The 25,656-nt window shown below is 39.3% G+C and overlaps 1 protein-coding gene across 1 annotated transcript in view; it reads right to left on the reverse strand.

The window, feature by feature from the left end:
* Positions 1 to 2,329: 2,329 nt before the first annotated feature.
* GIPC2 (GIPC PDZ domain containing family member 2) overlaps positions 2,330 to 25,656 on the reverse strand; it is a 96,123-nt gene continuing 72,796 nt past the window's right edge. Inside the window, exon 6 of the mRNA XM_052637217.1 lies at positions 2,330 to 3,029. Within this exon, the coding sequence (XP_052493177.1) occupies positions 2,884 to 3,029 (146 nt within the window). The 3' untranslated portion in view covers positions 2,330 to 2,883. The remainder of the gene's footprint in view (positions 3,030 to 25,656) is intronic.

A 25,656-nucleotide genomic window follows, 5' to 3' on the forward strand; every position in this document is an offset into this window, starting at 1 on the left:
ATTCTTTTACATCTTTGGTGGATAACTGTGCTCTATTAGAAGAACCATTATTTTGAAAACACCATTTGCAGATGAAATTCATTTTGCTACTATGCTAAGGAGGCAGTAACTGAAGGAAACAGGAAGGCTCTCTCTGGACTTGATGGAGGTCTAGTAACAACAACGAGCTAAATAAAGTGTGCCTCACTTGGAAAATGTCTACCTGTTAAAGGTGTGGGGGAATACTGCAAATTAAACATTATTTGGAAAAATTATCTCTATTTAGCTAAATATCTGTCACATTAGGCTATTGGCTATGGCAGCTCCAAAAAGAGGTTAACTGATTACTTTTATCATTGAATTCTTTAAGAGTTTCACATGGTATAATTATATAACTGTGTTTCTGAAACATCACAGAAACCCAAAATGTACTCATTTGTAATCATCAGAATGTGTAGACCTGGTCAGAGCCAAGCTATGCTCAAGAACCCAATGTTCAAACATCCTTTGATTTTCTCAAAAAAAAAAAAAAAAAATGGAGTGAGCTCTCAGTGGCCACTAAAAGGTGCTGTTTTGTGTAAAAGGAAAACAAGAATAAAATAAATAAATAAAACAAGAATAAAAATTTTAAGAAGAATAAAACAATCATCCTCCACTATGAAAAAAAAGTTCTTTGAGAAAAAAACAACAGAGTTCTGAAAATGTTTAGTGGTCCCCAGAAACACGGCACAGTTTAAAAAATGTCCGTGTCATTGTAACTGTAGAAGGTAGCCCCATCTTGTAGAATGTGAGACCTGAAAACCTGTCTTTTTAATGCACTGGGAATTTCACCAAAGGCACAAAAAGAGATATATTTTCAGGTAAGAGAACAAAATGACATAAAGAAACTGACCTTGTTATCAGTTTAGAGGAGAGGTGAGAGAGAACATTTCAAGGCAAAAATCGATTACTAAGAAAGCACCTATGCCCAGCTAAGACCCTTACTGATAAATGCTCATCTAATGTTAACAAGCAAGTTACAGTTGCAATTGTACATGATTGTAGTACCTTACACTTCAAACTTCTAGAGAGATCATGGTAAGGACAACCACTTTGTAAATGTGAGGTTCCATAAATCACAGGGAATTTGCACCACGTGTCAGCATTCATCCATGCCCAAAAGGGAAAGAGAACCAGACAGCATCAATAATAAACAATGCCTCATCATTTCAAATCTAACATCTAATGCCAAAAAATTTGTTTTGTTTAAACTGAAATATTTCTGTGAACCTCCTAAGTCATCCAATAACTTTCTTATCCCAAAAAATATCAGCTCTTTTATAGTATGTTCTTCTACAAGAAATGGTATTAAGAATTAACAGGTACGTGGGAACCTCCAAAAGAAATTCACTAAACAAGTAGCAACAAATTACTACAGCCTGGGCTGGATCCTATTTCCAAATGATGGGCAAGGGCAGTAAGACAATCCACTTCCTATAAACTATTTTTGTTACATGTTAATGACAAACAGTTTCTGTGAAGGTTTCAGATCAATGAGATAAAGAATATCAACCTTAAAGAATTAAATGTATGTGAAAAAGAGGGTGGAAGGCAGTAAAACTGAAGTTGCACCAGAAAACAAGTTATCTAAGCATTAACCCAGCATGAAAAGGGAACTAGTTCTGATTTCCTAGAATATATCTCACACAGGTTATTATTTCCAATTACTATGGCAGCATGCAGCATTTTCCATCTAACACTTTAGAAAAATGCTTGGTCACACCATGCTCTGCCTTATTAAATGATCTATGTTGAAACCATTCATTTCCATTTCCCTTACATCTGTAAAATGTCAAGTAACAGTGATAAGACAGTCATTTACCCTCAATTTTCTCAATAATGTAAGGTTTTAGAGAGAGTGCATTAGAACTCCAAAATAATAGAACATATTTTTCTCAACTTTCCCTTCCTCCTGCATTTTCACTTGGAGGAAATCTATTCTGATAGCATCTCCTTAAAAGTTTAGGAGACTTAAGTTTTGCTCTTTAACCACCCCTAAAAATGTCCTCAAACATAGCTATTTTCTGAGTAAACATCTTTCAAAAGAAAAGTTCTACAAAGACTATAAAAAACTTTCTCTGGAATGCTTATAAAGGGTAACATAAGAGTAGGTATGAGTGGAAAATAAATAATGCTGTAAGAACTGCTAAAAAAAATTAAATATTAGTGTTTTCTAACCTATCTTCCTCTTTTTCACCTTCTTCTACACATGCAAACACATATACAACACAATAGATTTCAACAAGTTTAAGAATCAAGAAAGCAATTACAAAGAAGCAAAAAATAAAAGTTAATCAATCCTTGTTTTAATAAAGACAGAAAGTAGGCCATAGACTTTAATAGGCTGTAGGACTCTTCCTCCTCTTACTCAGCAGGTTTAAAAAAAAAATGTTACTAGACATCTAGGAGGCATAATTCACATTTCATGTTCTGAACCCATCCTGTTAAAACTAGTATAACAAAATGAAGACTCTATGAGGCAAACTATACTGCAATCCTAGTTTTTACTACATTAAGATCTTGCAAAAGAACTACAAAGCTATTGCAATCAACTTTTATGTGAAAAATAAAACACGGCTGTCAATGGGAAACAAAATTATCTATCTAGAAATACTCTCTAAAACTAACTTTTAAAAAGCTTTTGAATGAATATTAAAATTGGTTACATTTGAGGTAATTTATCTTAAGCATACTCCATATACAACTGCATTTAAAAAGTGCCCAAAAATCAAGACTATATTTCAGAAGAATGTATTCATACACATAAAACCAAGCCAGAGTCCATAACAGTGTCTGAAGGCAGATCTTACTTTTTTCTTAAGAAACAATGGTGCATTCTTCCAGAGTCGATCATTCACATCATAATTATTCTTGTTTGGCATCACCAATGACTCCCCAAACATCAAAGACAAATTCATCTGGGAACGCAAAGTCTCCAAGAGTTTCATCAAGTGCCACAGCAAATTCATCTGGATTACTTTTGTCCTTTCCAGCTTCAAACATTGTAGTAGCTATCAAAAATAATTTTTTAAAATTAATGATACATGAAACAGCATCAGAGGACTGAGAAAAAGGGCAACAGGAAAAGCATTTTCTAAAAGTTACACAGATACATATATACATACTTCTAGCACAAATAAAAATAACATGCTATCATCACATATCAAGTTATCAAAGATGTTTTAAACCATCTATCTTCGGCACCCAGGTTTGCAGCTGCTACCCCAACCTCTCCTCTGTCTTGAAGTCCATCAGATAGGAACTTCTGGTGTTCCTGTGGGTGGAGCAACAATTTCTGAAAGAAAACCCTGTGGTTAACCCAGAGAGGAAACCCAGAGTACTCCCTTCCTCACTTCCCCATAGTAACTAGCTCTTTCTGTCCCCTCTGCCAGTCCCCCACCTGCAACTATGAAAAAAAGACAAAGAATAACAGTTTGGAGAAATCAAGCCAGAGAGAAGCAGGGGGAATCTGTTTACTCATGGAACTCAGGTAGCTCTTTTTGAGTCCATTTCCAGGCTGGGTTAGAAAGTGAAGATGGTGCCCTTGTTCTGTTTTTCTAATGAGTTGCCTGGACATATTTTATGTCTGGGAAACCAGCATCTTCAGGAGTAAACATTCCCATGAGACCTGCACCACCTGGCGGGGATCCCATAAGACTCAGCTGGCTTTTTGTAATTCCTCTAAAGCGTTAGCTACCAGAAGAGACAGTGTGGATGCAATTTGGGACTTGGGTGAAAAACAGCTGGGTAAAGGGAAATACCAAAGCCCAGCCTCTTTTTTCCCCCAGGCTAATATTTATATAAGTATACATATATATATACACACATATATATGTATATATGTGTGTGTGTATATATATATATATAGTTGTGCTGGATCTTTATTGCTGCACACAGACCTTCTCTAGTTGTATTAGCAGGGGCTACTCTTCATTATGGTGAGCAGGCTTCTCATTGCAGTGGTTTCTCTTGTTATAGAGCACGGACTCTAGGCACACGGGTTTCAGTAATTGCAGCATGCAGGCTCAGCAGCTACAGGTCACGGCCTTAGTTGCTCCATGGCACATGGAATCTTTCTAGATCAGAGATCACACTCATGTCCCCAGCATTGGCAGGCAGATTCTTATCTGCTATACCACCAGGGCAGTCCTCAGGTTAAGGTTAAACAAACCAAAGGTTATATGATTTCTATGAATGAGCCAAGAGGTTGGTCCTTCCAATTAAAATCCACTAGGTCTCTTAAGGACATTTAAGAACTGTTTCTCATCTCAAACATTTCAGTACTAACACGGGTAGGCTGGGGGAAGAAAAGAGATGTGGCCCATAGAGGAACACCATAATCAAAGCAGAAGTGGGATGTGGATGGGGTGACCTGGGGCAGGGGTCAAAGTCCTAATTAAGTAAGAAGGGCTTCCTCTTGGCTGGACAGCCTGTTATAGGGTGGAGTCCAGGTGTGGTAAGGGGAGCATGGGAGAGGGGAGAGGAAGACAGCAGCCACACTGATGAGAGATTGGTTATATACATGGGCATGGATCACATAAGCATATAAACATTGAATAATGGGAAAGAAGTTTTGTCACTGTCAGAGAAAGATTAACAGGAAAAAGGAGAAAACTAGAATGAACCCTGCTAAATTAGAATTGTAGAGATCAGTGAAATACGTATTTTTAGAAAGAGATGAAAAGCTATAGAGGTAAAGACATGAACACACACATTCCCCAATCCACTGGGAGGGCCTGGGAGAAGCGGCATCCCAATAGCAATGAGCAGACAAAACACCCAGATCTTGGTTGTTAAATATCATTCTCCACTAAAAAGAATCAGAGTTCCTCAGAGAAATGGCTGATTCCAGGGCTAGAGTAGGCAAAGTACAATATGAACCAAGAATATCTCCTCCAGAAACTAATGTCTCCCCAAAAATGGTAGGAACATGTGAAAAGACACAGAAATCAGAACGGAAGAATTCCCATTGACCCAATGAGGGACAATCTGAGCATCAGAATTAGTGATGGTCATAGATTATAATCCTATTGAACAAAACAGGAAACCAAGAATCCATAATGAAGTGATTGGTTGATTGACAAACAGATGGATGAAAGGTTGTTTGGTTGATTCACAAGGAATAGGATATTTACATAGCTTCAAAATATATCCTCACCAAATACTTATTATGAAGAGGATAATTTTACAGTGGAGAAGCTTAGCAGATACCACCTAAAGAAGTCATCAACATCATAAACAGAACAAATCAAAGTCTTGTGCCTCCAAGTAAAATATAATGAAAAGAACACATCACTACATTTGTGATATTTCTGCCAGAGGTGCAACCTGAAAGCTATTATGAAAAAAGAATCCAAAACTGAGGCACATTCTACAAAATAACTGATTTGTACCCCTCAAAAGTATGAAGGTCATAAAAATTAAGGCTGGGAAACTGTTCCAAAGTGACACAAAGAAAAATAACACAGGATTTTGAATGTGCTCTTTTGCTGTAATGAATATTAAGGTACTTGGTGAAATAAGAACAGGATGTGATTAGATGTTAGTAATGTATCAATGTTAACTTCATGATTTGGATAGTTAGTTATTTTAGGGTTAAATAGGAGAATACCTTTGTTTATAGGAAATACACACTAAAGTATTTGGGGGCAATAGTATGTTGTTCATTTATTCTCAAATGGTTCAAGAGAAAAAAAAAATTTGTACTGTATAACATTTCTATAAGTTTTGAGATTACCTCAAAAAATATTTTAAGCAATAAAAAGTGAGGGAACATTGAATCTCTTCCCTTCATCATCCCCCCATCTCTCACCTTGCCTCAGGCTTCAACCATGACCCCAAAGCTTCTCCATTTACCATTAATCTAGAAATACATACTTCAAAAGGGAAGGAGGTCCAGCTGCAGGCAGATCTGTTCCAACCCAAGGGCCCTGCCAAGTTTCTTAAAACTTTTATGTATTTTTAATGTGCACCAAGGCTGGCCAGGATATAGTGAAGCAAACACTCAAATATACTGGTGTGGACCTTGGTATTAATAAATTTGGCTTTTGAAAAACAGTTTGACAAGTATCCACCTTTTAAAATGTTCACATCCTTTGATCTATTATTACTATTTCCACTTCTGAGAATCTGTATGTTTTCTTCCAGTTTTATTAAGATAAAATTGACATACATTCCTGTACAGGTTTAAGGTACCAGCATAAAAATTTCACTTATAAACATTATGAAATGATTACCACAATAAGTTTAGTGAACATCCATCATCTCACGTAGATACCAAAAAGTGTTTTTTTCCTTGTAATGAGAACTCTTAGGGTTTACCCTCTTAGCTTTCATAAACATCTTAGGGCAGTCAGCACGTGTGCATTCCTAGTACTTACCTATCTTACAACTCAAAACTTGTATCTTTTAACTACCCTAAGCCAATTCTCCCTCCTCTTACCCTCTGGTGGCCACAAATCTGATCTTTTTCCACAAGCTTAGTTTTTGGTATTTGGTTTGTTTTCAGATTCCACACAGAAGTGAGGTCAGACAGTGTTTTTCTTTCTCTGACTTATTTCACCTAGCATGTCTTCAAGTCTCATCCACGTTGTCACAAATGGCAGGATTTCCCTTCTATGGCTGAATAATGTTCCATTGTATATATACCGCAACTTCTTCATTCACCTGCCCATAGGTACTTAGATCATTTCCTAAGTCTATTTTCTTAGACTGTTGTGAATAATGCTGCTACAAACACAGGGTACAAATATCTCTTCAACACAGTATCTTCATTTTCTTCACATAAGAGAATCTATACTTTTTAAAAAAAATCTTAAAAATAGAAAAGAATTTAGCATTCATATTTTGTTTTAAAAAAACCTAAGATACAGAATCATTTTTTTTATTTAATTAGACACAGGATCATGAAGTCACCTTTAGCATGATGAAATAAGTCACATGAACTATTTTGAAGTAATTTTAAACAATGTTTATAACTTTGCAATAATGTGAGGAAATATTTTTGTTTTAATATTTACTGAAAAAGAAGTACAAAAATTTTATATTATAATCACACTACATTTTTACAAAAATGTATACATAGCATGGATAAAAAGAGAAGTGTACATTAAAACAATTGTAATAAAAATATTGTTAGAATCTAGGCAATTGCTATGAAGTACTATTTAAAAAGTACCTATACTGTATGTTTGAAAATCACCATTATAAAATATTAGGGAGACACACACACAATGGAAGAAAATTTAAAATACAGTAGATAAATCCAAATTGGAAAGAAAGTTTTTGAGTTGTTTTTTTTTTTTTTTAGCTATGGCCTCTTCGATGCAGTAAAACTATATGCACTCATGGGTACCAGCTGTATTTTAGAAATTATTTCCTATGCCACTGAGAAACACTCTAATGTCTACAAGGAATGCTGCTCTCAACAGTATCACAGTCAAGAAAGGAGGAAAGCAGCCCTCAGAGTGCATTTCCACACAGTGAGGACCAAGTGCTCAGGAAACAGGCTCTTGATACTCCCTGTCTGACTGGCTGTGTCCCTTCACTCCTTAGGCAGTCTTGCCTTGGGTCTTAACCACAGCACTAGCTTCACCCTGGCTGGCTGCAGAGAAGTCCCAAAGCTTTGCTTCCATCTCCGACTTCTCTCACAAGTTGACAATATTCCTTTCTGAATAAGAAGTGCACAAGTCTTCTAGCTTGTGTTCTGTTAGCATCTCAACCAGCATGTCAAGAAACCAAATGACTTCTCTCTGAATGAACTGCTCCTCCTTCTGTTGCTACCAGCGTCATTAACAGTGCGATCATTCTCCCGGTTACCTTTCTCCTCTTGCCTGGGTACCGAACACTGCTTCCCCTTGATTCTATTTCGGCAACCTCTCTAATCTCCACTCCATTCTCACTGCCACCATACTATTTCCTTTATATACATATACATATATGTACATATACATATCATATATATGTGTGTATATAATATATATGTATATATAATAAATACACAAACACACACACATTGAAGGCTTGTTTTATTCCAGCCTGTGGGCTAAGGATTTAGCAAATAAAAATCTTCTTTTACCCTTGTGACAGTCCTAAAAGGTAGATGTCACCATCGCTTCCATCACAGTTTTCTGTTGCTGCTCAGTAAACCACCCCCAACCTTTGTGGCTCATGGTTCTGTGGCTCACGGTTCTGCGGGTTGACTGTGCTCAGCTGGGCGGTTCTCCCTTCAGGTCTCTCCTGTTGTTGCAGTCAACACCAGGAGCTGGAGTCATATGAAGCCTCATCTGGCTTCTTCACTGACATGTCTGCATCTCATCTGGAATGACTGGAACAGCTGGGGACTGGTGAGCATCTCTCTACCCTGCCTTTTGTTGAGGTTATACCATGCTATTTCTTTAATCTCCGGGTCTAGTCACAAACCATCTCTCAGAGGCATTAGATTTCTCTTCCTAAAGGACAGCTCTAATCCTTTTAGGTAATAAGACGAGAGGACCAGGAAGCTCCTCTCCACCTCTGGACTGTGTCATTCACATATATGAAAATATTCCTTTGGTCACAGGTACAATCTTAAAAACTCTACACCCTAGTCTGGCACTCTGATCCGAAGTACCCCCACCTCCCAAATGGCTTACTCCTTTGCACTAATGCTGTACCTTAGAAATCTGACAACTCAAAAAAACCATCTTTCCTCTCCTTCCTACCTTTGCCCAGGACAGCCTCCTCCTAATCCCAGGTCCACCATTAAACTCCTTTGTCTCCCTCAAGGCTCCTTCCTCCATGAAATTCTGGGTCCCCAACTGGTGGAAGTGGTATCTGCGTCCCCTAAAGCCTTCTGCCTTCAAAGTGCTATCATACTTGAATATGTAAATATATTGCCTGAGATCCTGGCAAAACGCAGATACTGCTTCAGTAGTTCTGCAGAAAGGTCTGAGATTCTGCATTTCCGATGACCCCCAGGTAAGGCCAGTCCGTAGACCACACTTTGAGGAATAAGATCTTATAGAGCATATTTAACTTTGCTCTACATTGTCATTATTTTTGTCTACATATCACCCCTATTAAAAAAAAATAAACTCCCAATAGATCTTGAATACTTTAGTCAGTCTTTTATGCCCAGGGGAACTAGTTTGGAATCTTATATACAGTATGTGCTGGTAGATGGGTAGGTACAGAAAGAATCCTTGTAATTACATTTAAAGAATTTTTGCACCTGCACAGTTAGCATGCACTCAAGAAAATGAGGCCCAGAACTCTGATCCTGTAGCCAGAATGTGAAAAAACAGCCAAAACTTAAAATATTGCAAAAGTAGGGTTCAAGTTCAGAATTTTGTTTAGGCTACAATGCTAAATATTTCTCATAGGGCCTACAGACAGCCTTTATTGACAGTTAGTTATTGAAGATCATACTGACATATGGGAGATATACAATCTCTTTAAGGAAGAAATAAGATGTACACAAATAAAAGATATAAGGGGAAGGGGACATTCATTTACTTATGACTGATTCATGCTGACATTTGGCAGAAACAAACATAATATTGTAAAACAATTATCCTCCAATTAAAAATAAATAAATTTCAATAAAGCAAAAAATAAAAGATATAAGGAAATCTATAGACCATTCAGAAGCAGAAAATAATGGTGCATATGATTGATGCTCTTAAATGCTGGAGGAAACAATGACCAGGATCAGATGTTCGCTGATGGACACTGAATCAATCAGTCTCTCCCTCTTTCTCAGTCTCTCTCTCTCTCTCTCTTTCTCTCTCTCTCTCTCTCTCTCTCTCACACACACACACAAGCTAAAAGAAACAACTTGCTACATGGTTCTGGTACCTCAAGAAGTTCAGCAGCACTGTCTAGTGCACTGAGCTCAGGAACCTGGACCTGATCTACCCTGACTTGCAATCTCTGATTTGTGTTCCTTAGTCACAAAATGGAAAAAAAGAAAAAAGAAGACGGTTTAAAATGCCCAAACAACAACCTTAAAGCCCAAACTGTACAATCTCACTATGTTGGCACAGCAGAAAGAAAAACTCCCATCCTAAATACAGCCCCAGAGTTGGCCAGACCCACTACATGTTTCTACCTTTACTACCACTACCATTATTACTAGTAATAGTTGTTAGTAATCATTGCTAAGAATGATAATAGCTATACCTATTATTCATGATGCGACAGAAACTTTATACATATTTAATGTAATGCCTTGGCAACCCAATAAGGTGGTTTTTTATCATACCGTTTTACAAAGACAAATAAATTATGGTTCAAAGTTTAATAATTTGCCCAATGGCTAAAGCTTCAAAAATGATATCAGGACTCTTACTCCCAGTGGATTCACTATTTTTGTGCCTCTTAACAGACATTCAGTCAGTAAACATTTACCAAGTATTTACTCTGGGAGAAGTACTGGGGTAGGAGCTGGGATTAAAAACTGAGCAAGTTATCTGCCTTCCATGAACCCCTGGTCTTGTAGAAGCAAGAAAAGTATCAATTAGGCAGCTTCATGGTTATGTTGGAAATATTGTATGTAATATAATGCTCCATAGATCTTTGCAAAACCTGTATTTTGCTATATATTTTAAAAGAAATTAAGAACAGAGCATGCTCTAAACAAATTATGAACTGTTTGTTAATGTTCATAAATTTGCTATATCTATAAATTATAAACACAGATTTTAAATATGTTTTACAGGAGAAATAAGCTGTTATTATAAAAGATTGAATCTCTGATTTAAGAGAAAAGCAAAAGAAACTGTTTAAAAAGGAAGTACTTTTTAGAAAGTTTTATTACTTTAACATAGTGACAGCTACTAAAATGCTTTTAATCTATTAACTATATTATATCTGCAATATGCCACAATAATATTTAGCACCTGAATATAACCTGGCCAAAAAAAAAAAAATACCACTAAAATGCAGAATTTGTTATACCACATAAAGCAGTTAAGTGCTGACCTCTAGTGGCCTTACAGAGAATATCTTTATATTAATATCGCTACTGAATAATCTTTGCAGGCTAAGTCGCTTCAGTCGTATTCGACCCTATGGACTTTAACCCACCAGGCTCTTCTGTTCATGGGATTCTCCAGGCAAGTATACTGGAGTGGGTTGCCATGCCCTCCTTCAGAGGATCTTCCCAACCCAGGGATAGAACTCACGTCTCTTACATCTCCTACATTGGTAGGCAGGTTCTTTACTGCTAGCACCTGGGAAGCTGGGAAGTCTTGAGGAAAGTGAGGCAGTGAGCTATGGAAATATCAGGAGATGCATGTAACTACGAACCATGTAAATATCTGGAGATCTCTGGGAGAAAAGTGGTCCAGGAGGAAGTTCAAAGCCCCCACGAAGGATGCTAGCTAACATGTTCTGGTGGTGGTTTAGTCACTAAGTCGTGTGCGACTCTTGCAACCCCATGGAGTGTAGCCTGCCAGGCTCCTCTGTCCATGGAATTCTCCAGGCAAGAATACTGGAGTGGGTTGCCAGTCCCTTCTCCAGGGGATCTTCCCGACCCAGGGATCAAACCCAGGTCCCCCACTTTGTAGGCAGATACTTTACCAGCTGAGCCACCTGGAAATCAAACCTGAGTCTCCTGCATTGGCAGGCAGATTCTTTACCAACTGACCTATGAGGAACACCCTCAATAACCTTTACATCATTATTAATTACAAACGTATTTTGGTGATATAGGTCAATTTATATTTTCCATTTTTAAATACTTGAACATAACTTTTAGATATGATACCACTGCAGGTGAAAAATCTTGGAATCAAAGTCCCAAAACTAAATCTCAGTCCTTAACTTGTTAGCTGATTTTGGACAAGTTACCAAATGTGTCTGAATCTGTCCTCAAATCTAGAAAATGGCACATAGCAGGATTTAGATAAAGATAAGTGACCACTATTGTTAATTTTAACCATTAAATCTATAACTGTGCCTCTATGTAAGGTCTCCAACACTTAGTTTCCCTAAGAGTTTCCATAAATATCGACCCATTTCAAGCAACTTACATATGTGTCAAACATCAAAAAACAGAGCCAGCATAGAATGTTTAAGGAAAGTCTATTTCCAAAATTTCTTTGGCTTTATCTGAGAAGGATGACTTTCTATAGCGTTCATTGCTTTGAATTCACTGAAAAAACAGAAAAGAATTCTAGGAAGAAATGTCATTATCTCTAAATAATATTATCATACACTTCTAAAAGAGCTTTAAAGATTTTACAGGGTTTCCCAGGTGGTGCTAGTGGTAAAGAACCCGCCTGTCAATGCAGGAGACATAAGAGACATGGGTTCGATACCTGGGTGGGGAAGATCTCCAGCATGGCAACCCACTCCAGTATTCTTGCTTGGAGAATCCCATGGACAAAGGAGCCTGGAGGATTACAGTCCCTAGGGTCACAAAGAGGCGGACATGACTGAACTGACGTAGCACATAAAAGATTTTACTGGAGAAAATTACTGAGAAACTATCATTCAGATTTCCTTCTGACACATTTCTAGATCTCTTTATAAATTAGAAATCCTAAAATTCTGAATTGCTGGAATGATCTCCAAACTCCTAAACTGGTATCATCAGAACCTACTGTAGTTCCATATACAATTTACACAACTGCCTTAAATAGTCATGAAGAAACTTGCATGACAACTTTCCTTTAAGTTAGGTCAATCCCATATAAGGTCTTAGAGGACTCACAATCTTCCAGAAACCATTTTCTCCGATGGATAACATTCCGAGGCAAGCCACATCAGCTGACATTGGGATGGTTGTAAAATAGATCACAACTTTACAACCAAATGAAGTACTATTCCCTTCCTAGTAGTAGAACACAGTGCTAGTTGCTCAGTCGTGTCTGACTCTTTATGGCCCTGCCAGGATGTAGACTGCCAGGCTCCTCTGTCTGTGGAATTCTCCAGGCAAGAATACTGGAGTGGGCAACCATTCCCTTCTCCAGGGGACATTCCCCACCCCAGGGATCGAACCAGAGTCTTCTGCATTTCAAGTATTCTTTACTGACTGCATCGTTTACCAGCTCAGCCACCAGAGGAGCTCTTCGTAAACTCATTCAAATTATTTGCCATTTCCTAATGGAAAATACATACTAGTGCTTTTCTGAGGATAGTGTTTCAGGTTTTAGTCATTTTATTGCCATATTACTTCTTAAAATTTTTAACAAAAGCATATTAACAACTCCAAAATAACATGATATCAATAGAATTTGTGTTAAGACTCAACATTTCTGAAAGCTAAGAAATACTTGGAATACAAACAAGTATATTCATTTGTCTGTTGAATCAGTGTCGCATTTGTGATTCATATTTCATGCTAATCAGATATGAATAATGAGAGAAATTTCTAATTTAACAATGGCTGACATTCTCCAAATAATTACTTTCCTTAAACTTTACCTCCCTAGGTGACTGATCACATTGCTAATCATGTATAATGATAATGACTTTTTGTGTCATTGGAGAATTTGCTACAGATGATTAATTAACTTTATAAAGTGATTACTAGTTAATTTACAAGGAATTTGTGAGAAATGTTTAGTGCCCTGAATTTGTCAAAGTGAAAGAAAATTGATCCTTAAAGTAAGGATCTTACTTTAATTAAGATTCTTTCTTAATTCATCTATAATTATTGTACCATTGCCCAACACTCTTCCCTGTACACTTGTATATTTTAATAACAAAAGATTTATTGTTAAATATAATTTATTGAGCTATGCCAGTACTCTTGCCTGGAAAATCCCATGGACGGAGGAACCTGGTAGGCTGCCGTCCATGGGGTCGCTAAGAGTCGGGCACGACTGAGCGACTTCACTTTCACTTTTCACTTTCACGCGTTGGAGAAGGAAATGGCAACCCACTCCAGTGTTCTTGCCTGGAGAATCCCAGGAACGGGGGAGCCTGGTGGGCTGCCGTCTCTGGGGTCGCACAGAGTCGGACATGACTGAAGCGACACAGCAGCAGCAATATACACTTAAGTAGCAATAGGACCTATGCCCAAAATCAAGTTCTAAAGCTGAGCACTGCTTTAAGTTCTCATTTTTGAAAAGTATGGTTCTCCTAAAGCTTATCAAGACCCAGCAACTGATACCCTAATGCCTGAATCTTACAATATTTATACAGAATACAATATGAAAACCTCTTAATTGAATAGAGATATATTATTTTTCTAACATATACTACCTGAGTTCAAGTGGGCTTCCCTGATAGCTCAGTTGGAAAAGAATTGGCCTGCAATGCAGGAGACACCTATTCGATTCCTGGGTCAAGAAGATCTGCTGGAGAAGGGATAGGCTACCCACTCCAGTATTCTTGGGCTTCCCTTGTGGCTCAGCTGGTAAAGAATCTGCCTGCAATGAGGGAGACCTGGGTTCAGTCCCTGGGTTGGGAAGATCCCCTGGAGAAAGGAAAGGCTACCCACTCCAGCATTCTTGCCTGGAGAATTCCATGGACTGTATAGTCTCTGGGGTAGTAAAGCAGAGTTGGACGCGACTGAGCAACTTTCACTTCACCTAAGTTTAAGAACATTGACATCTCTAAATCCCCTTTACTCTCATTGGCAACTTCATTTTATAACTGTTACAGGCCCACATCATTTATGCAAATCTCTATATTTTTCCAAATGGAAACAGGTTGGGAGAAATGTTTCTAAAGCACTTTCTTTCTATAAGGTCATCTCAGCTCTAACTTTGGGTCCGTGTATAGCAGGGAGGTATTATATGCAAATTTTATATTTCTCTTTAAGGAACTAGAAAAGAGTACCCTTTTTTTAAAATTACATCATCTGTATAGCCAACATAAACTTTGTTTTTAAAGTTCAGACAGGCAGGGAAGAAATTAGGATATACTCTGTAAGAAGAGAGAAGATGAGTAGAAGTAGAAAAGGAAGAATGGGTTTTAAACATTCCTAGCTGATGCAGAGTAAAATACTTTACCTGGTAGCAAGTAAATCAAATATTCCAAGTCTTTGAGTTTAAAAAATTTATTAAATATCTGATACAAACACACTCATGCCGACACACGCAGATGCAGACAGGTAACAAACCCCACCACTATCATGCTCACTCACTATTTCCCCACCCAGCACCCACTTGCCCTTCTTAAAGGGAACTCTTAATTTATCACCTTGCTTCAACATGGGGAGGGGCCAGGACCTTCACAATCTCAGCCCTTCTACTTCAGAGTCTCTCTTCCACAGACAGAGGCTGTGACCCAGACCTAACCACTTCCTTGGTCTCTGTGACTGGTTCATTTGAGGCAATGAGACAATTCTGAGCATTTTGTTTGAATGACTTGGAAAAGGCCCTCCCCCCTCTCCCACTGTGCTTGCCACCAGGAGGATGTAGAGGGTGGAGCCATGACTGTCATTTTGGCTCCATGAGGGGAAAGGTCTGAAGCTGTTAGGGGACACCATGGAGACCTGAAATGAAGCCAGAAATGAGAGAAGAGAACCACATCCTGATGACAGCATGAGAACTCCAGATGTAACCATTTTTGAAGCAGGATTTACCTCTGAACTTTTCAGCCATAAGAACCAAGACAATTTCCCTCCTTTACCCCTTAAACCAGTTGGAGATTTCTTGAGTTCGTTTCATTTGTTATTTGCAACTGATAGAGTCTTAATAGATAAGTCAAGACTGACATTCTAGTGATGAAATAAGAAATGCACAGAATGCTCAAATGGCCTTGTTAGTCACACACCAAGTGTGTCTGCTTTCTTCATGTGATTCATTGTTCACAAGGTTTCAGTAATCTTATTAAATGGGTACAAATTCAATATTGTAATAAATATATAATTTATCCATTAAATCTGATGTATTATATACTTTACATATGTCATTTACAAAATTTTTCGTACATATTTTTAAATATGTACATATTGTTAAATATGTCCTTACTGCAAAACTCAGACTTAAATTGAAGAAAACCACAAGATCATTCAGGAATGACCTAAATCAAATTCCTTACGATCATAAACAGGAAGTGACAAACAGATTTAAGAGATTAGATCTGATAGAGTGCCTGACGAACTGTGGATGGGAGATCATGACATTGTACAGGAGGCAGTGATCAAGACCATCTCCAAGGAAAGAAATGCAAAAATGCAAATGGTTGTCTGAGGAGGCCTTACAAATAGCTGAGAAAAGAAGAGAAGCAAAGACGAAGAAGCAAAGGAGAAAAGGAAAGATATACCTATTTGAATGCAGAGTTCCAAAGAAAAGCATAGAGAAATAAGAAAGCCCTCCTTAGTAATCAATGCAAAGAAATAGAAGAACACAATAGAATGGAAAAGACTGGAGATCTCTTCAAGAAAATTAGAGATACTAAGGGAATATTATTATGAACAATCTAGACAGCATATTAAAAAGCAGAGACATTACTTTGCCAACAAAGGTCCATCTAGTCAAAGCCATGGTTTTTCCAGTAGTCATGCATGGATGTGAGAGCTAAACTATAAAGAAAGCTGAGCACAGAAGAACTGATGCTTTTGAACTTTGGTGTTGGAGAAGACTCTTGAGAGTCACTTGGACTGCAAGGAGATCCAACTAGTCCATCCTAAAGGAGATCAGTCCTGAATATTCATTGGAAGGACTGATGCTGAAGCTGAAACTCAATACTTTGGCCACCTGATGCGAAGAGCAGACTCGTTGGAAAAGACCCTGATCCTGGGAAAGATTGAGGGCAGGAAGAGAAGGGGATGATAGAGGATGAGATGGTTGGATGGCATCACCAACTCGACGGACATGGGTTTGGGTGGACTCCTGGAGTTGATGATGGACAGGGAGGCCTGGTGTACTGAGGTTCATGGGGTCGCTAAGAGTCAGACACAACTGAGTGACTGAACTGAACTGAGCGACTGAACTGAACTGAAGGGAATATTTCATGCAAAAATGGGCACAATAAAGGACATAAATGGTATGGACCTAACAGAAGCAGAATATATTAAGAAAAGGTGGCAAGAATACACAGAAGAACTATACAAAAAAGATCTTCATGATCCAGATAACCACAATGGTATGATCACTGGACTAGAGCCAGACATCCTGGAATGGGAAGTCATGTGGGCCTTAGGAAGCATTCACTATGAACAAAGCTAGTAGAGGTGATAAAATTCCAGTTGAGCTATTTCAGATCCTAAAAAAGGAGGCTGTGAAGTGCTGCACTCAATATGCCAGCAAATTTGGAAAACTCAGCAGTGGCCACAGGACTGGAAAAGGTCAGTTTTCATTCCAATCCTAAAGAAGGGCAATGCCAAAGAATATTCAAACTACTGCACAATAGTACTCATCTCACATGCTAGCAATGTTCAAAATTCTCCAAGCCAAGTTTCAACAGTATGTGAACCATGAACTTCCAGATGTTCAAGTTAGATTTAGAAAAGGCAGAGGAAGCAGAGATCAAATGTCTGCTGGATCATTGAAAAAGCAAGACAGTTCCAGGAAACATCTACTTCTGCTTTATCGACAATGTCAAAGCCTTTGACTGTGTGGATCACAGCAAACTGTGGAAAATTCTTCAAGAGATGGGAATAGCAGACCACCTGACCTGCCTCCTTTACCAACTGAGCTATCAGGGAAGAAAAGGCAGAGCAACCAGAGATCAAATTGCCAACATCCGCTGGATCATGGAAAAAGCAAGAGAGTTCCAGAAAAACATCTATTTCTGCTTTATTGACTATGCCAAAGCCTTTGACTGTGTGGATCACAAGAAACTGTGGAAAATTGTGAAAGAGATGGGAATACCAGACCACCTGACCTGCCTCTTGAGAAATCTGTATGCAGGTCAGGAAGCAACAGTTAGAACTGGACATGGAACAACAGACTGGTTCCAAATAGGAAAAGGAGTACGTCAAGGCTGTATATTGTCACCCTGCTTATTTAACTTCTATGCAGAGTACATCATGAGAAACACTGGACTGGAAGAAACACAAGCTGGAATCAAGATTGCCGGGAGAAATTTCAATAACCTCAGATATGCAGATGACACCACCCTTATGGCAGAAAGTGAAGAGGAACTAAAAAGCCTCTTGATGAAAGTGAAAGAGGAGAGTGAAAAAGTTGGCTTAAAGCTCAATATTCAGAAAACAAAGATCATGGCATCCGGTCCCATCACTTCATGGGAAATAGATGGGGAAACAGTGGAAACAGTGTCAGACTTTATTTTTTTGGGCTCCAAAATCACTGCAGATGATGACTGCAGCCATGAAATTAAAAGACGCTTACTGCTTGGAAGAAAAGTTATGACCAACCTAGACAGCATATTCAAAAGCAGAGACATTACTTTGCCGACTAAGGTCTGTCTAGTCAAGGCTATGGTTTTTCCTGTGGTCATGTATGGATGTGAGAGTTGGACTGTGAAGAAGGCTGAGTGCCAAAGAATTGATGCTTTTGAACTGTGGTGTTGGAGAAGACTCTTGAGAGTCCCTTGGACTGCAAGGAGATCCAACCAGTCCATTCTGAAGGAGATCGGCCCTGGGATTTCTTTGGAAGGAATGATGCTAAAGCTGAAACTCCAGTACTCTGGCCACCTCATGCGAAGAGTTGACTCATTGGAAAAGACTCTGATGCTGGGAGGGATTGGGGGCAGGAGGAGAAGGGGACGACAGAGGATGAGATGGCTGGATGGCATCACGGACTCGATGGACATGAGTCTGAGTGAACTCCAGGAGTTGGTGATGGACAGGGAGGCCTGGCGTGCTGCGATTCATGGAGTCGCAAAGAGTTGCACACGACTGAGCGACTGAACTGAACTGACCTGCCACCTGAGAAATCTGTATGCAGGTCAGGAAGCAACAGTTAGAACTGGACATGGAACAAAAGACTGGTTCCAAATCAGGAAAGGAATACGTCAAGGAGAACGTATATTGTCAGCCTGCTTATTTAACTTATATGCAGAGTACATCATTAAAAATGCTGGGCTGGATGAAGCACAAGCTAGAATCAAGATTGCCAGGAGAAATATCAATAATCTCAGATATGCAGATTACACCACCTTTATGGCAGAAACCAAAGTAGAACTAAAGAGCCTCTTGATGAAAGTGAAAGAGGAGACTAAAAAAGTTGGCTTAAACTCAGCATTCAGAAAACTAAGATCATGACATCCAGTCCCATCACTTCATGGAAAACAGATGGGGAAACAATGGAAACAGTGAGAGACTTTATTTGGGGGGGCTCCAAAATCACTGCAGATGGTGACTTTAGCCATAAAATTAAAAGATACTTGCTCTTTGGAAGAAAAGCTATGACCAAACTTGACAGCATATTAAAAAGCAGAGACATTACTTTGCCAACAAAGGTCTGTCTAGTCAAAGCTATGGTTTTTCCAGTAGTCATGTATGCATGTGAGATTTGGACTATGAAGAAAGCTGAGCACCGAACAATTTATGTTTTTGAAATGTGGTGTTGGAGAAGACTCTTAGAGTCCCTTGAACTGCAAGGAGAGCCAATCAGTCAATCCTAAAGGAAATCAGTCCTGAATAGTCATTGGAAGGGCTGATGCTGAAGCTGAAACTCCAATACTTTGGCCACCTGATGCAAAGAACTGACTCATTGGAAAAGAACCCAATGTTGGGAAAGATTGAAGGCAAGAGGAGAAGGAGATGACAGAGGATGAGATGGTTGGATGGCATCACTGAGTCAATGGATATGAGTTTGAGTAAACTCCAGGAGTTGGTGATGGACAGGGAAGCCTGGCGTGCTGCAGTCCATGGGGTCACAAAGAGTTGGACACGACTGAGCGACTGAACTGAACTCAACATATTGTAAATGATCACCACAGTAAATCAAGTTAACATCTATCATCGTATATATATTATTTAAGTCCATAAAATAAAAAACAGCTTATGCAGGAAATATTATTTATAGATTAACATCTGAAGTTTGAGAGAGCTATACAACAGACAACCCAATCAAAAAATGGTACAGAAGACCTAAATAGGCATTTCTCTAAAGAAGACAAACCGATGCCCAACAAGTACATGAAAAGATGCTTGACATCACTATCAGAGAAATGCAAATCAAATCTATAATGTAGTGACCCCACTCCAATCAGAACGGCCATCATCAGAAAGTTTACAGATAACAAATGCCAGGAAGGGTGTGAAGGAAATGGAACCCTTCTATACTGTTGGTGAGAATGTAAACTGGTGCAGCCACTGTGGAAAATAATATGGAGGTTCCTTAAAAAACTAACAGTAGACCTACCATATAACCCAGCAATCCGGAGGGGCAGTCCTAAGATGGCAGAGGAATAGGACTGGGGGACCACTTTCGCTGCAACAAAGTCATCGAAAGATCATTTGAATGCTGAGCAAATTCCACAAAACAACTTCTGAATGCTGGCAGAGGACACCAGGCACCCAGAAAGGTAGCCCGTTTTCTTCAAAAGGGGGTAGGACAAAATATAAAAGATAAAAAGAGAGACAAAAGAGTTAGGGAGGGAGACCTGTCCCAGGGAGGGAGTCGTAAAAGAGGAGAAGTTTCCAAACAGCAGGAAACCCTCTCACCGGCGGGTCTGTGGGGAGTTTTGGATTCTCAAAGGGCAACGTAACTGGGAGGAAAAAATAAATAAAACCCACAGATTACATGCCTAACCACAACTCCCAGCAGAGAAGTAGCCCAGATGCTCTCATTCCACCAGCAAGCGGGGGCTGATCAGGGAGTCTCGGGCTGCACTGCTTAGGGTAAGGACAGGGCCTGAATGCCCTGAGGACTATTTGAGGGAGCTAATGTAAGATAGCACCCCGAATTGTGGGATAACCAGAGAGAGAGAAAAAAAGAGAGAGAGAACCTTCCCGGGAAAAGCTCTAGCCTAAGGCACTGCCGGGCAGCTCACAGAACAAAGGACTGAGCAAATACCGGAGGAGAGCTAGCCCAGCCCAGCCCCCACCAGAAGCAGAGAGGCAGGCGGGCGACAGCCTGAGCCAGAAAGGGGCAATCTTGGCCCCAGAGATGGCATCCTCTACCAAACTCCCAGTTGCTAACCAAGTCTTCCTGGAATCCTGGATGGTTGACATCTGCCAGGAGGGCTGCAGCCAGAGATCAGCTCCCCAGAGGAGACACACGGCCCTCCTGCTGCACACCCATGAAATCTAGCGGCTGGGATCGAGGAGGTGATAAGACGCACCGCCCAGCTGGGGAGAGTGCACTCACCAAGCACCTGGTCGCCTAAACTGCTCCAACCTGGGAAGGGCACAAAACGCCTTTGTGGAGTACCCAAGAACCTGAACCTGAGCGGTTTAGACCTAGGAAGTGCACGCAATCCAGGGCCTGCCTTAGACAGTTCCCCTGCAGAGCAACCTGGAGCCTGAGCAGTGTAGACCAGGAAAGCAAACACGCCATGAGCGGGGGCAAACCCAGTGTGGCCCAGACACTGCGAGCACTCCCCACACACACCAGTGATATTTGTTTGCAGTGTTCCTCCCTCCCCACAACACAAATAAACAAGTGAGCCTAAATAAGTGACCACATTTGCCCCCTTGTGTCAGGGTGGAAATTAGACACTGAAGAGACTTGTAAACAGAAGAAGCCAAAATAAACAGAGGGAACCACTTTGGAAGTGACAGGTGCAATGGATTAAAACCCTGTAGTTAGCACTGACTTTGTTGGAAGGGGCCTATAGACCTTGAGAAGTATAAGTTGGAAGAAGGAACTATCTGAAACTGAACTGACTCCATGCTGCCCACAACAGCTCCAGAGAAATTCCTAGATATATTTTACTATTATCATTTTTTTAACTTTTTAATTTTTTTTACTTTTAAGTCCCTTATTACTCCTTTAATTTTCATTTTTATAACCTACTATTACCTTGCAGAAAAAAAGACCCTATTTTTAAAGCAAACTTCTTATATATTTTTTATAATTTTTGTGATTTTTTTTCAATATTGTATTTTTTAGAATCTAACCTCTACTCTAGATTCTTAATCTTTGCTTTTTGGTATTTGTTATCAATTTTGTACCTTTAGGAATCCAATCCGCAGTACCCATTTTTACTTAGGAGTATGATTACTGGCTTGATTGCCCTCTCCCCCTTTTGACTCTTCCTTTTCTCCCCCAGGTTATCTCTATCTCCTCCCTCCCCTTCTCTTCTCTACTTAACTCTGTGAATCTCTTTGGGTATTCTGGGCTGTGGAGAACACTTAGGAAACTGATTGCTGGCTAGATCTGTCTCTCTCCTTTTGACTTCCCCTCTTCTCTTCTTGGTCACCTCTATCTCCTTCCTCCCTCTTCTCTTCTCGGTGTAACTCCATGAACCTCTGGGTGTTCCAGGCTATGGAGAGCACACAGGGATTTGATTACTGTCTAGATTGCTCTCTCCCCTTTTGATTCCCCCTCTTCTCCACCTGGTCACCTCTATCTCCTTCCTCCCTCTTCTCTTCTCCATGTAACTCTGCAAACATCTCTGGGTGTCCCTCACTGTGGAAAATCTTTTCTCCATTAACCTAGATGTGTAATGATCTGTGCTGTATGGATGGAGAAGTCTTGAGGTTACTATAAGAATAAGACTGAAAGCCAGAGGCAGGAGGCTTAAATCCAAAACTTGAGAACACAAGAAAACTCCTGATTCCAGGGAATATTAATCAATAAGAGCTCATCCAAAAGCCTCCATACCTACACCGAAACCAAGCTCCACCCAAGAGCCAACAAGTTCCAGAACAAGACATACCACGCTAATTCTCCAGCAATGCAGGAACATAGCCCTGAGCTTAAATATACAGACTGCCCAAAGTCAAACCAAACCCATAGACACCTCAAAACTCACTACTGGACACTTCATTGCACTCCAGAGAGAAACAATCCAGCTCCACCCACCAGAACACAGTCTCAAGCTTCCAGAACCAGGAAACCTTGACAAGCCACTCATCCAATCCCACCCACAGGGAGGAATCTCCACAATAAAGAGGAACCACAAACCCAGCATACAGAAAGGCCACACCAAACACAGCAATCTAAACAAGATGAAAAGGCAGAGAAATACTCAGCAAGTAAAGGAACATAACAAATGCCCACCAAACCAAACAAAAGAGGAGGCGATAGGGAGTCTACCTGAAAAAAAATTCAAAATAATGATAGTAAAAATGATCCAAAATCTTGAAAACAAAATGGAGTTACAAATAAATAGTCTGGAGACAAGGATTGAGAAGATGCAAGAAATGTTTAACAAGGACCTAGAAGAAATAAAAAAGAGTCAATCAATAATGAATAATGAAATAACTGAGATCAAAAACACTCTGGAGGGAACCAAAAGTAGAATAACTGAGGCAGAAGATAGGATAAATGAGGTGGAAGATAGAATGGTGGAAATAAATGAACCAGAGGGGAAAAAAGAAAAAAGAATTAAAATAAATGAGGACAACCTCAGAGACCTCTGGGACGATGTGAAATGCCCAACATTCGAATCATAGGAGTCCCAGAAAAAGAAGACAGATTACTGTACCCAGCAAGGATCTCATTCAAATATGGAGAAAGCAAAAGCTTTAAAGACAAGCAAAAGCTGAAGAGAATTCAGCACCACCAAACCAGCTCTTCAACAAATGCTAAAGGACATTCTCGAGACAGGAAACACAGAAAAGGTGTATAAACTAGAACCCAAAACAACTAAGTAAATGGCAACGGGATCACACTTATCAATAATTACCTTAAACATAAATGGGTTGAATGCCCCAACCAAAAGACAAAGACTGGCTGAATGGATACAAAAACAAGACCCCTATATATGCTGTCTACAAGAGACCCACCTCAAACCAAGGGAAACATACAGGCTGAAAGTGAAGGGCTGGAAAAAGATATTTCACACAAATGGAGACCAAAAGAAAGCAGGAACAGCAATACTCATATCAGATAAAATAGGCTTTGAAATAAAGGCCATGAAAAGAGACAAAGAAGGACACTACATAATGATCAAAGGATCAATCCAAGAAGAAGAGATAACAGTTATAAATACATATGCACCCAACATAGGAGCACTGCAATATGTAAGGCAAATGTTAACAAGTGTGAAAGGGGAAATTAACAGTAACACAATAATAGTCAGAGATTTTAATACCCCACTCACACCTATGGATAGATCAACTGAACAGAAAATTAGCAAGGAAACACAAAATTTAAATGATACAATGGACCAGTTAGACCTAATCGATATCTATAGGACATTTCACCCCAAAACAATGAATTTCACCTTTTTCTCAAGCGCACACAGAACCTTCTCCAGGATAGATCACATCTTCGGCCATAAATCTAGCCTTGGTAAATTTTTAAAAATTGAAATCATACAAAGCATCTTTTCTGATCACAATGCAGTAAGATTAAATGTCAACTACAGGAAAATATATATATATTAAAAATACCAACATATGGGATTCATGTTGATGTATGGCAAAACCAATACAATATTGTAAGGTAAAAAAAATTTTTTTTTAATTTAACAAATAAGAATACCAAGATATGGAGGCTAAACAACACGCTTCTGAATAACCAACAAATCACAGAAGAAATTGAAAAGAAATCAAAATATGCATAGAAATGAATGAAAATGAAAACACAACAACCCAAAACCTATGGGACTCAGTAAAAGCAGAGCTAAGGGGAAGGTTCATAGCGATATAAGCTTACCTTAAGAAACAAGAGAAAAATCAAATAAATAACCTAACTCTACACCTAAAGCAACTAGAAAAGGAAGAAATGAAGAACTGCAGGGTTAGTAGAAGGAAGAAATCATAAAATTTAGGGCAGAAATAAATGCAAAAGAAAGGAGACCGTAGCAAAACTCAACAAAGCTAAAAGCTGGTTCTTTGAGAAGATAAATAAAATAGACAAACCATTAGCCAAACTCATCAAGAAAATAAGGGAGAAAAATCAAATCAATAAAATTAGAAATGAAAATTGAGAAATCACAACAGTTCAATTCAGTTCAGTCGCTCAGTCATGTCTGACTCTTTGTGACTCCATGAACCACAGCACACCAGCCCTCCCTGTTCATCACCACCTGCAGAGTCCACCCAAACTCATGTCCATCAAGTCAGTGATGCCATCCAACCATCTCATCCTCTGTCATCCCCTTCTCCTCCTGCCCTCAATCTTTCCCAGCATCAGGGTCTTTTCCAGTGAGTCAACCCTTCGCATCAAGTGGCCAAAGTATTGGAGTTTCAGCTTCAACATCAGTCCTTCCAATGAACACCCAGGACTGATCTCCTTTAGGATGGACTGGTTGGATCTCCTTGCAGTCCAAGGGACTCTCAAGAGTCTTCTCCAGCACCACAGTTCAAAAGCATCAATTATTCTATGCTCAGCTTTCTTTATAGTCCAACTCTCACATCTATACATAACCACTGGAAAAACCACACCTTTGACTAGACAGAACTTTGTTGGCAAAGTAATGTCTCTGCTTTTTAATATGCTGTCTAGGTTGGTCATAACTTTCCTCCCAAGGAGTAAATGTCTTTTAATTTCATGGCTGTAATCACCATCTGCAGTGATTTTGGAGTCCAGAAAAATAAAGTCAGCCACTGTTTCCACTGTTTCCCCATCTATTTGCCATGAAGTGATGGGACCGGATGCCATGATCTTCGTTTTCTGAATGTTGATCTTTAAACCAACTTTTTCACTCTCCTCTTTCACTTTCATCAAGAGA

Source organism: Budorcas taxicolor, chromosome 3 (genome assembly GCF_023091745.1).
Source record: "Budorcas taxicolor isolate Tak-1 chromosome 3, Takin1.1, whole genome shotgun sequence".
Lineage (NCBI taxonomy): Eukaryota > Metazoa > Chordata > Mammalia > Artiodactyla > Bovidae > Budorcas > Budorcas taxicolor.